This window comes from Triplophysa dalaica, chromosome 12 (genome assembly GCF_015846415.1).
Source record: "Triplophysa dalaica isolate WHDGS20190420 chromosome 12, ASM1584641v1, whole genome shotgun sequence".
NCBI lineage: Eukaryota > Metazoa > Chordata > Actinopteri > Cypriniformes > Nemacheilidae > Triplophysa > Triplophysa dalaica.
This window is the reverse complement of record NC_079553.1, coordinates 16,133,104-16,146,299: the sequence shown is the minus strand read 5'-3', so window position 1 is coordinate 16,146,299 and position 13,196 is coordinate 16,133,104. Positions and strand designations below refer to the sequence as shown.

The following is a 13,196-nucleotide window of genomic DNA, read 5'->3' as shown; positions in this document are numbered from 1 at the left end:
AGTAGATAGTATATGTAGATAGAATATGTATTGCATTTCGGTCATTAGATACTCTAAACAATTACACACCGGGCCTTTAATATTCTGTCAGTTACCATCACCTATGGTATTTTTGGATAGTTGCTTGAATGATATACAGTATAACCAGTAAGTAACAGTGTAGCTGGGGATCAATTATCATCCTGTCTGAAAGTATTATTGAGTTCGACATGGACTCCTTATGCCTTGCTGTAGAACACTACCCCTTCATTGAAATAGTGAGTGTGACTTTTGTGGTGACATGTTTTGGTGCCAGAAATCCAATCTAAACCATTGTTGAGAAACCCAAATGATGAAAAGGCATTTTCTCTTATTCCCACATGATATGATTAAATAACACAACTAGAAAGAAATACAACAGAATTCTACTTCTATTTCTACACAGAACAGATCTTTTTAGTGAGGAGTAAACTTATCCTAAACCTTTTCCTTTCCAACCACATAAACTCAACATTAACATAAAATATCCTTTTAAGTATGAAGTTTGATCTAAATTTTCTTTTTACTATAAATCACTATATTAGTGATTTCCATTGTACCTCACGAGTATCACAATAGCCTACCATAATAATTCAGGTAGGTTATAGACATCAACTCCCTCAGTCTTAGATTTCAGATTTCTTCACCTATTAGGTCAGACATTTTTTTTATTGCAGCTTATTGTAGTACCCTGTCAGAAAACCTTACATTGAAAAGTCAGTCAGGCATCTGTGACAGTATATTCAGTCATTTTAAGTTTGTTACTGTGTTTATTTAAACATAATCACATAATACTATGTGTGACGCTAATGTTATATTATAGGGTCTTATTGAAAAAAAAATTACAGGAAAAATATTTTTATAACAGTAACTTGAATATAGATGAGATATCTTAGACTTTTTCTATAAAGATATTTAAATATCTGAATAGCTAATAAATGCTTTATTGTTCAAAGTGTATAATGACAACCTACATTCCATTCCATTCCATTCCATTTTCTACCGCTTATCCGAACTACCTCGGGTCACGGGCAGCCTGCGCCTATCTCAGGAGTCATCGGGCATCAAGGCAGGATACACCCTGGATGGAGTGCCAACCCATCGCAGGGCACACACACTCACTCATTCAGTCACGCACTCACACCCTACGGACAATTTTTTCCAGAGATGCCAATAAACCTACCATGCATGTCTTTGGACCAGGGGAGGAAACCGGAGTACCCGGAGGAAACCCCCGAGGCACGGGGAGAACATGCAGACTCCACACACACACACACAGGTCGGAAGCGGGAATCGAACCCCCAACCCTGGAGGTGTGAGGCGAACGTGCTAACCACTAAGCCACCGTGCCCCCCCCCCCCCCCGACAACCTACACAGTTTATTATTTAGTTGACACAACATATCTTTTTCCACGCTTTGTTATTCTTTTTCAGTATGGTCACAAATATGTAACCTGTGAAACACAGTATGACAATAATAAAGCAAGAAATAACGACAGTGGGCCTACTTGTTATGTTGCTATGGTTACCGCTCCACCACAACGAGGCTTCTGTTCGAGAGCGTCTGTTTGGCGCCAGATAAAAATACGCAGGCTGCCATAGTCCAACAGTCTAGTATAACCTAAAGCATTAAAGACTTTATAGTTATAAATATTGTCTAATACCAAAAAAGTGTACTGAAACAAAATTGGTCTACAAACCGCGATGTAAAATGCATATTCACATATATACAAACTATCATTTTACAATGTATTATTAGTTTTCTTATAAAAAGTTGTATGTTCAAAAGTTATGATAGACACAAAGAGATTTGTGATGAAGTGAGGTAAATTGGGCCAAATTAGTTAATCTTAAATTGTATTCGGGTTGTTAGGGTATATATATGGAGGACTCATTTGATGGAGGATGGGGGAATTTACAGTTTTTTCAATTACTAACAAGAATTAACCAATAAATACTAAGTAGTTTTTTAAAACTCTTAGTAACACACTTTTGTAATCACACAGTTAGCCAAACTACCCCAAACCACATTTTGTTACTTCAACTTACTTGTACTTCTGCCTTGGCTGTAACGCTTTCGTTGTAGCACACCTCCTCCTTCTGGACAATTGTCGCATCGACCAAAAGCGCCATTTTCTGAATTAATCAACACCTTTCTTCTTTTTATACATAATCATTGTCTTTTACACACGTATTGAAAGCAATCTATAAACATAGCCCTATTCATCAATTAGTTTAGACTCAATTTGAGGTTATGAAAAGCGGACTCATATAGTTAGCAGTTGTTTCTTTCAGGACTGCTTTTAAAGTTACTCCAGCTGCAAGATACAGGCAGGTCAAGAACTGTTAACTGTTTTGAAAGCGATTTACACCATGTAAGATATTATACTACTTGAAACATTACAGCATGAGGCACCACGTCACCTTTTATTAATATGCTTATTTTGCTAAATATGCTTCGGTGTCATTATATTAATTTTGCGTGATCTAACACAGTGGCCGTTTTTGACTTATCTGTAAGTTATATTCGACTCAACAGCTTCAATCAACACTTAATTTTCCGACGATAATTAATTAATAATATTAATGGTAAATTTTGCATATCTGTAAATCCATCCTTCTTGTCTTTCTAGACAGAACCATTATGTCCGTGTGCAGTGCTGTTCGGTTGATTCAGTCTCGCAGTGGTGTGAGGTTTCAGAGCAGAACAGTGCGCAGCAGCCACACCAGTTTATCAGCTGGAGATATCAGAGAAAAACTGCGGGCATTTCCAGGAGGATCCATAGACCTGAAGAAACGAGAGTCAGGCATGGCAGTGATCACCATCAATAACCCAGCACGCATGAATGCCTTCTCAGGTACTGGGATTTAAGTTATCAGGGCTGTGTTTCCCAAATGCAGAGTAGCCTTAACATCGATCCTAGCTCCATTGGTGACAATGGTTCTAAGATCAACTTAAGGCTACGATGCTTTTCAGAAAGGCATCCCTGTACTTTATGTTGAGATGAAACAGTGTTAAGCACCTGCTCTCTTGCAGGTAGCATGATGCTTGAATTGGAGGAGCGGGTGCATGAGCTTGAGACCTGGTCAGAAGGGAAAGGGGTCATTGTACAGGGTGCTGCAGGAACATTCTGCTCTGGAGCTGATTTGAATATGGTCAAAGCAATAGCAAACCCACAGGTGTAAATTTCTTCTGTTAAAAACCTGCTTTCTTTTAATGCTGTTATGTCACAAAGAAATGTTCAAGTCGTGAGGAAAGGGTCATTTTATGGTAAATGTTCTGTAACTTTCTGACGTCAGACAGATTAATTAATCAGAACACTTGACTGCCCACATGTACATGTAAATTACACCCTCAAGTAGTTTAGCATCTTTAGGACCTCCATTTTCCACTAAAACGCAAATTAAGGTAGTTTTGGAAGCTTTCTGAATCATCCTTAGATTGCAACGTAACCGATCTTCAAAGCGCTGAAAGTGGGCACGTTCTGACAAAGACATAGGATACAATGTCATGTGACTCCTGTGTTTGGTTGTGTTACAATCTATAGAGGAGTCAGAAAGCTTCCAAATCTACCTTAATTTGTGTTCTGGGGGAAAACAGAGTTCCTAGGGATGTTAAACTACTTGAAGGTGAGTAGTTAATATCAGAATTTTGGCAGAAAATTGCAGAGGGAGTTCCCCTTTAAACCATAACTTTATTTTAATATGCTCTTTTGTTTTCCAGGATGGGATAAAGATGTGCGAGTTTATGCAGACCACTCTTACAAGACTCCTTAGGTTTGTTTGTCTGAAGAAGCAACTTTTCAATCTCTTTTATCTTAGAGCAAAAATATACAGAAAAATAATGATGTGTCATAGAGCTATGGCGATTATATTAAGATTGTTATTTGTTAACATATTTTAGTTAAATTCAGTTGACAGACTCATTTAATTTTTATCCGTACACAGAGAAGGCTCAATGAAACCTTAAATGTTGACAATTTTTTTCTTAATTTATTGGAAATAAATATGTCCTTCAAATTTTTGTTTGCATATTTTTCATTATCTTCGAAATATCAGGATACATTCGTAACTTTGAACCCAATATTGTGTATCATATCGAGAAGTGAATGTATGGTTTGTTGTCCAGTTATATACTGCTAAAGTCCTGTACTTTCAGGTAGGTTGCCACTCATCTCTGTGGCACTGGTTGAAGGAAAAGCATTGGGTGGTGGGGCAGAAGTCACGACCGCCTGTGATTTCAGGTTTGAAAGCACCAACATTTTGCCACATTTTGTATAACTGTTTACACAGGATTTTACTTGTAAAGTGGAATCTCAGTATTTTGTTTTCATTACCAGGTTGATGACGTCTGGTGGTGTTATCCAGTTTGTCCATAAGCATATGGGTTTAGTACCCGGTTGGGGAGGAGCTTCAAGGTTGGTTCGTATAGTTGGCAGCCAGAATTCCTTGAAATTGCTTGCGGGGGCTAAAATGGTGGATCCAGAGTTCGGAAAACAGATTGGACTGGTGGATGAGGTGCTCCATTGCTCTTCTGGTGAGAGGAATACGCTGGATCAGGCAGAGCAGTGGCTCAGTCAGTTCATTAAAGGGCCGGAAGCAGTCATCCGAGCTGTTAAAAGAGTTGTTCTCTCAGGACGAGAGCTTCCATTAGAAGAAGCACTTACATCTGAGAGAAATGTGTTTGGGACAGTGTGGGGTGGTCCAGCCAATCTTGAGGCACTGGCTTTGAAAACAAAAAAGAAGTAACTGAGAATATCAGCATTAGTTAAAGTGATACTTCACCCAAAAATGAAAATTCTGTCATCATTTACTCACCTTCGCGTTGTTCTAAATGTTTAAGAATTTCTTTGTTCTGATAAACACAGAGAAAGATATTTGGAATGATGCCTACAACAAAACAGATCTCAACACCCATTGACTCCTATAGTGGAACAAAATTAATTTATATATTTTTTCGTTCTGTTGAACACAAAAGAAGACATTTTGCAATACAGTTCTGGGGCAATTTTGACTATCTCTGGTTTTTTTTCCTACTATGGTAGTCGATGGGTGTTCAGATCTGTTTGGTTATAAGCATTATACCAAATATCTTTCTCTCTGTTCATCAGAACAAAGTAATTTATACTCATTTGGAACAACGCGAAGGTGAGTAAATGATGACAGAATTTTCATTTTTGGGTGAAGTATCCCAAGAAGTAAGACTTGTTCAATCACATAATAAACATGAATGTCTGACACACACACACACAAAAAAAAACCCCAATAAATGATCCATTTTATGATCCATCTGTTGCTTTTTTCTGACTTTTGATAATGATCAGACTCTGACCTTCCAGTGAATGTGTGAAACTTTCACTGGACTAATTTTTTACTTTGCTGAAATTGCAACCTACAGCTCCTCTACTCCCCTATCCCTCCCATTAGAGAAGCTACGGTTGGCGTCACAGGACAAAAGGGTTCCGTAAATGATAGCGGCCATTATCGGTGGTGTTGATAATTGCAATCTACGTCTCGCAGGCGAACAACAGACCGAAGCTACGGACACAGGACTGAGATGTCGTCGTCTGAGACAGCAGAGAGTAACCTTTGCAAGTCAAGTGACGAGGTTTATTTACAAAGAAAAATAAATATATTAAATTGACTTAATTTTTTATTTATTCTAATCGTTATAGTGAATATTATTGTTACTTGTTTAGCATTCTGTCAGTGATGTATTTGCTTATTTTGCATAGCATTTTTTGGCACGGTATCTTGGTTCGTAATTTACTGCCTATTGAAACCGCTTGCTAATGCTAAAGGCGAGTAATCAGTGGTGTAGTCTACGTGATACGCAGGTATACGCCGTATACCCACTAGAAAAGATCAAGAATTTCCGTATACCCACTTAAAAAAAGCGCAAGGTTACGTAACCACATCGTTTGTGTCAGAAAAGTGCGACGCACTGACTTTTGGTGCAACCAGGAGATATGAAACCAAAGGAGATAATTAAAGGCAGCATTTACACTAACAGTGTTATCGTAAGCCTGCCCTCGAAGCTACTGGCGCTTCGTGCAGCTGCAGCAGGTGTTACAGATAATGAGCACGACGAGGCTCATGCGATGCTTTACGCGGGGTCCCCACTCCTCGCGTTAGTGTTCCGGGGTCGCAATGCGCACACTGTTCGCCCGTGTATTATACTTTCTGCCTTTAACTCACCCCACTTTTAAAACCACTGCAAAGTCTTTAATAAAACAAGCATATTTGTTATCATTAACATAACTAAGTCATATTGTGACTGCCGGCATATTAAATTGTATCTAACTAGCCAACTTCACAAACGTTAGTTTGTGTGTTGAATCAATACATGAGGGAGAAAGGGAGAGATAACTTATACTACAGAGATACTGTTTATAATTGTTTTAGATGATAAGAGATGAGAACTCCTTACAAGCCTTGTGAAAGTCAAGCTAGAGACACTGCCAGCAATCTATAGGTGCAACAGGTGCTTGATAAAACTGCACAAATGTTCATTCTTAATTATTATAGTTAACTATCAATGTCAATAATAGATGCAACTCTCACACTTCAAGTGTGTGAAAAATCTAGTTATTAGGGACGAGTATCAGAGTTTGATTTTAACCATTTTTTTCAATATGATTTACTGTATGTCTCTGACTTGGCCTTAGTCAAACTAAATCAAAATCTAAAGTTTATACATTCACAAGATATTCTTTACATTATGTAGTTGCCCTGCTTAAAAAAACAATAGAACCCTGCCCAAAACACAAGAGATGCAGATGGGAATCAATAGAAAAGGCATAAAATAAAAAAAAATATAAAGAAATGTGTTTCATAATGGTATTTAAATTGAAACCACTAGAATGTATGCAATACTATTTTTAGCAGGATGGGTTTATGTAGAAATACTTAATAGCTTTTCCTGTCGATCACTAATGTGCATTGAAAATTGCCAGCTGATAAAACCTGTACTTTAGTGACTGTATACATAAATAAAACTCTTAACTGACTGATTTAAAACCAGCAAGTCCCACAGCTGTCATTGGCTATTGAAATCTTGCTTGCAATAAATCTTTCTTGATTACATATAGAGGCATACTCTATCCTTGCATTCGTGAGTGTGGTGGTGCTCATGGGTTGTCGACCTGGAACGGATGAGTAGGCTAGGGGGAATCAGAGTATACTCACTACAAAAAACTAGACTACACCACTGCGAGTAATCTAACCGCGAAAGTCTTAGCAGACGTCTGGCATCACACCAATTGATCAATTGTATCTTCTCAAATCTTCGTTGACACTGTATTGCTGATAAACCATGCAACTTGGAAGTTTGGATTTTATCCTGTCAATTATTTAATTACACAGAAGCTAAGCAGTATTATAATATAATTTACACCCGATTTATGCAAATTAGGATCGTAAAAATGATTTCTAACTTGAGTTGCACACGGCCATGCAAAAAGGAATTATTGTACAATTACAAAGTGCTAAAAACAAGGAAAAACTCACTTGATGCTCATGCTCATCTATTAGCTAAAGCTATCAAACAAACTGTTCACTTATATAGCGGAAATTAGACAAATTTACCGGTCCAGCAGAAGGCTGGCAACTTCGGCGTCGCTTAGCAAACCCTTGTCCTGCTTCAGTGCCCTCCATTTGGGAAAAGCCACGCTGATGTTTTTTCGGGTTTTCTGCCGTTTTTTTGTCTCAACTTCGCCTTGCTGCATCGTATTTTCTCTTTTTTGAACGAACAGATTGACGCTCTATCGGCTCTTGTGCAGAGTATGTGTGGTCCACCATTATCGCAAATTTTGCTTCTTACTGCAACAAAGAACCGTTTATATTTCTAATAAAAAACACGACAAGTAAATGCTGTTATTGTTCTTCCTCTATCTTCTGCTAATCCTTCTATGTAGTCGCTTTGCAAGCTGCCTCAAAACACAGCCGAAGAAGAATAACTAGTCCCGTGCATCCTTCGTTTTACGAAACGCGCTTAGTTTGTCCGTGTAGTGATACTATAGAAACATGGCTGTGCACGTTGATAAATTACATGTAAGGGTGTGCCCGCGGTGTATATACAGAAAATGGCTCATTGTAAGGTAATATAAACATTTCGGTTCATTTTGTAAGTTATTTCTTCACCACTCACAACATAGTTTTGTATTAAAATAATAAATCCTTCAAAATCCTACACACTGTACCTTTAAACCACAACAGTGACACAAAACAGGCTGTTGGGGATCCCCTAACCATCTGATGTCACATTGTTTATGCCTTCCCATGACCGCTCACAGACTCCACCTTATGAGCAAGTAGCTCCACCTTCCGCCAGAGACAAACTGTCTTCCGGTTTCAGGCATGATCAGATGTAGCCACTAGCCAGCGACAAAATGTCTAAGAGACAACAAATGTGTGATGTTGTTGGATGTAAAATGGAACATAAAAGGAGGCAGGGAGGAGACCCTTCCGCTGCGACCTCTGGGGCCGCAGTTATTAACGATTGAAAGTCCCGGGCGGGATGTGGAGAACTCTGCGTCCGGGAAAGAAGCTCTTTTTTGGATCGACAAACCAACATTCAATGGTCTGTCTTTCCGGTCCGGAAAGACTTACAGCAACGAGGAAAGGAAAGGTAGCCAGAAAGGTTGAAAAATCGAAGCTCCAGGACCCGGTGGGATTCCGCCGAATGTATCTCCGGCTCAAAATCTCAAGAGTGGATCAGTACCAGCTGTTCGCGATCAAACTTCTTCACCGGTAGAAGTAAGTATTACACATCGTTTTTAAATCGCCTTTCTTAAATAATGTGTTTAGCATGTTAGTGGCTGTTGTTTACATGTTCACGGCTAAACCTGCGATTTTACATTGGTCCAAAGACAGGTGTTATGACGTAATGTTTGTGGTAAAACACATCGTGCCCATCGGCTCAGAAGACTTGTGACCTGTAACGCTTATTCATTACAACGAAAGAGAGTTACAGCAGTGTCTTTCTCAGTGAGTTCAGTGTTTTCTCGTATGTCCTAAGTGTGACAATACTTAGATTGGATAGAAACTGTTATATTTAATTTCTGCCTAAATGAATACAAGCCCACAAAATAATGAATTGTGAAGTTGTTAAGCTCACTGAATACTTGGCTGGCTAAATAGTGGGAGGAAGGGTTTGCTTCTGGCTATTTAAATTAAGAAGGGGATTCCTTCTTAGCTAAACATTCACTGTCTGACCTGCTATACCTTATTTGGTCATTCTGTGAAGCCCTGGACATATAAAACCATCCAGATGTCTTTTGGTAACGTGTATAAAGACTTGTAGTTTCTAAAAGAAGAGTTCAAAAGCTTTATGCCTCCGTGTCTTGTTTTTATGCTCCCAGATCTGCAGAAGAATTCTCTCACAACATCAAACCTATTTCTGATTTGATATTAAGTGTAATCCAAAACACAGAAAGAAACTTAGTGTTCGAAAGTAGCCTGAAGTTTTAACAATTGGGGGCTTTCGTCCTGTTAACTCACCGGAAATCCGGGAAAACAAACCGTGCTAGACTGAAAGACATTCTACGGGTATATTCAAAATGCTCATGTTTTGGTGTGGCCTGCCCATGTTTCTCATTCTTGGGTTCATCATGCCCGGTGTCATCTTGGTTAAGGATTCGCCTCCCACACCGGAGACCCATGTCCGAGCCCCGGCATTGACACATATAATATAAGATATAGCCCACACGTAAAACACAATACAATGTACTTTGGACATGGGAAGTGATGGTTAAGTGGGGAATCGAAGCCCGATCTCCCGCGTAGAAGAGAATGGCTTGGATCAGTGTCCTACAAGGGCGCCTCACAAATGCATGGAGCATGTGCGTCAAAAGGCTTGTCGCCATTTTGAACAGCACCCATGTGAAAGAATAAACACAACATGTGCTGACACGGCATGCCGCCATTACAATGGGGGCCCACTCACGTGTTAAAATTTAGGGTTTGTTCATTGTGAGAGAGTACATTACAGTTATATTACACACGGAATGAAATGTAAATAAGGACATTGTAATATTTAGTCTTTAATGCTGCTTTAGCAGTGCTCTATAATTCATACAGTAAAGTCACGATGCAAAAGCATGTTAATTGCTTTTTTATATCATTGGCAAACAATAATCAACTGCTACTTATTTCTGTATCTTTACAAAACTCACCTTATGAGACCCCACAGCATCTCTCAGCTTCTAAAGCAAATTCTCTTTCTGTTTGATCTTGCTGCTGTTTTCTCTGTGTTTCTCCCAAATGTCCTTGTATACGACATAAATGTTGATAACAGGCTCTGGATTCTGGAATCAAGATTTCTTTCTTACTTGAGACATGCCACATAGTAAGTGTGGCTCATGGTAGCAGAGATTTCTAAAAACTGACTAAGAAAAAAAGAAATCATAATTCCAGAATCCAGTAGTCTACCTGTTTCTCAGTTCTCTCAGCTACAGGCGATACAAATCACATGATTTCTGTGTTCATCCAAAGTAAACAATATACAAATACACTTCTGATCAGTATGATAGTATATTTCCAAAGGTTTATTGTTTGATGACAGATAATTTCCTGAAGTCTTCTAGTGGGTTCCATCAAGTTGTGTCTCTATCCTTTAAAGAGATCTTTATGTTGTTCAAGAAGATTTTGAAAGTAAGAGTTCAGGCATGTCAGACAGGATTTTACAGCTTTATGTATCTTTTTTCTGAAATCGAGACTTTATACACATTTCTGATAACACTTTTGAGAAACAGGTTTTTTACTGGTGGGAAAGGGTGTTACTTGCAGTGAGACCAACTGTCAATCAAGGATGTGTTCCTGTTTTTTATATTAAAACAGTTTTAATTATTAAACAGTTAATAAGCTTTCAAGTGGTTTACTTAAAAGTGTTTCAAATCCTTCTGTCAGTTATTTACAAAGACCCTGAGGCAGTTTTGGTGTTGGTATTTGAGGATCCATGTGTAGTTCAAAGGCTTTGATTTAGAAAACGATATAATTACGGCACATTTTTTAACTTAGCACATGAAGATCCTCTTACGGTTTAATAAAAATAATAAAAATGTGAAGTGTGACATTAAATACACACAAAAAATGTTTTTAATTTACCGAAATTATACCTTAATTATCCTTTTGTACACAGATTGTAATTTTACATAGTAGCCCTATGTTATTATTGCTTTAAAATTCACATTAATTTTAGAATAATTAATTAATCTATACAACTGTACTTTCCATAGGCATTACATTTGATTACCATAAAGTTTCCATTTTAGATCAATTCAAATATTACACATTGTAACAGATGTATTTTTATTTCCTCGAAGAAATGTAAATTGTCCTGGCTGTACATGAAATGAGAGTAAAGGTGCTTGAACTAATGATTAAAAAATGTATTCCCTCATCCCGCCTACACCGCTGTAATACACATAACTCTAATTACAGTCTTGCAAATGTCTTGCTTCTTGTAGTTCAATACTACTACTAGCACAGTATTTACTGCTGGTGATTTGTTCATGCAAGTCTAGTATGCTGTTCACTCTTGGATGCAAGATTAAAAGCAGCCCTAAAAAATGTGCTGAAGGCTATCTTTTACAGTCTCAATGCATTTTTATTGTAAAATTTGACAAAATGGAAAATTCTCTAAACAAAATTATGATAAATTATTATTATTAATTATTATTATAATTATTAATGAAAGATTTAAAAAAAGAAAAACGAACAAACTTATATATAAACTTTTCAATCAAAATAAATGAACATCATTTTTTTCAGATTTTTTAACTGATGTGCACATACAGTCATGGCCAAAATTGTTTGCACCCCTTAAATTTTTTCAGAAAATCAAGTATTTCTCACAGAAAAGTATTGCATTAACACATGTTTTGCTATACACATGTTTATTCCCATTGTGTGTATTGGAACAAACCCAAAAAAAATGAGGGAAAAAGCAATTTTGACAAAATGTCACACAAAACTCCAAAAATGGGCTGGACAAAATTATTGGCACCCTTAACTTAATATTTCGTTGCACACCCTTTGGAACAAATAACTGAAATAAATCGCTTCCTATAACCATTAATTAACTTCTTACACCTCTCAGCAGGAATTTTGGACCACTCTTCCTTTACAAACTGCTCCAGGGCTCTCATATTGGAAGGGCGCCTTTTCCCAACAGCAATTTTAAGATCTCTCCACAGGTGTTCAATGGGATTTAGATCTGGACTCATTGCTGGCCACTTCAGAACTCTCCAGCGCTTTGTTGCCATCCATTTCTGGGTGCTTTTTGAAGTATGTTTGGGGTCATTGTCCTGCTGGAAGACCCACGATCTTGGACGCAAACCCAGCTTTCTGACACTTGGCCCTACATTGCGACCCAAAATCCTTTGGTAATCCTCAGATTTCATGATGCCTTGCACACAGTCCATGCATCCAGTGCCAGAGGCAGCAAAACAACCCCAAAACATCTTTGATCCACCACCAAATTTGACTGTAGGTACTGTGTTCTTTTCTTTTTAGGCCTCATTCCGTTTTCGGTAAATAGTAGAACGATGTGCTTTACCAAAAATCTCTATCTTGGTCTCATCTGTCCACAAGACGTTTTCCCAGAAGGATTTTGGCTTGCTCAAGTACATTTTTGCTAACTGTAGTCTTGCCTTTTTATGTCGCTGTGTCAGCAGTGGGGTCCTCCTGGGTCTCCTGCCATAGCGCTTCATTTCATTTAAATGTCGACGGATAGTTCGCGCTGACACTGATGCACCTTGAGCCTGCAGGACAGATTGAATTTCTTTGGAACTTGTTTGGGGCTGCTTATCCACCATCCGGACTATCCTGCGTTGCAACCTTTCATCAATTTTTCTCTTTCGTCCACGTCCAGGGAGATTAGCTACAGTGCCATGGGTTGCAAACTTCTTGATAATGTTGCGCACTGTGGACAAAGGAACATCTAGATCTCTGGAGATGGACTTGTAACCATGAGATTGTTGATATTTTTCCACTATTTTGGTTCTCAAGTCCTCAGACAGTTCTCTTCTCCTCTTTCTGCTGTCCATGCTTAGTATGGCACACACAGACACACAATGCCATGACTAAAGCAACTTCTCCCTATTTTGTCTGCTTTCAGGTGTGATATTTTATATTGCCCACACCTGTTACTAGCCCCAGGTGAGTTTAAAGGAGCA

At 38.3% G+C, this 13,196-nt stretch overlaps 1 protein-coding gene across 2 annotated transcripts; it reads left to right on the top strand.

Annotated features, from left to right (window-relative positions):
• The first annotated feature begins 2,258 nt into the window (after window positions 1–2,258).
• echdc1 (enoyl CoA hydratase domain containing 1) lies at window positions 2,259–5,307 on the top strand. 2 transcript variants are annotated; one of them, XM_056761670.1, is made up of 7 exons: window positions 2,259–2,393; window positions 2,515–2,534; window positions 2,652–2,876; window positions 3,056–3,198; window positions 3,743–3,795; window positions 4,182–4,262; window positions 4,359–5,307. In XM_056761670.1, exons 3-7 carry the CDS (start codon window positions 2,663–2,665, stop codon window positions 4,765–4,767), a joined length of 900 nt encoding a protein of 299 aa, XP_056617648.1. In that variant the 5' UTR covers window positions 2,259–2,393; window positions 2,515–2,534; window positions 2,652–2,662; the 3' UTR covers window positions 4,768–5,307. The 2 variants fall into 2 exon arrangements, with proteins under 2 accessions (XP_056617648.1, XP_056617647.1); XM_056761669.1 differs by lacking the exon at window positions 2,515–2,534 and having other exon boundaries at window positions 2,282–2,393.
• The last annotated feature ends 7,889 nt before the right edge of the window (window positions 5,308–13,196 follow it).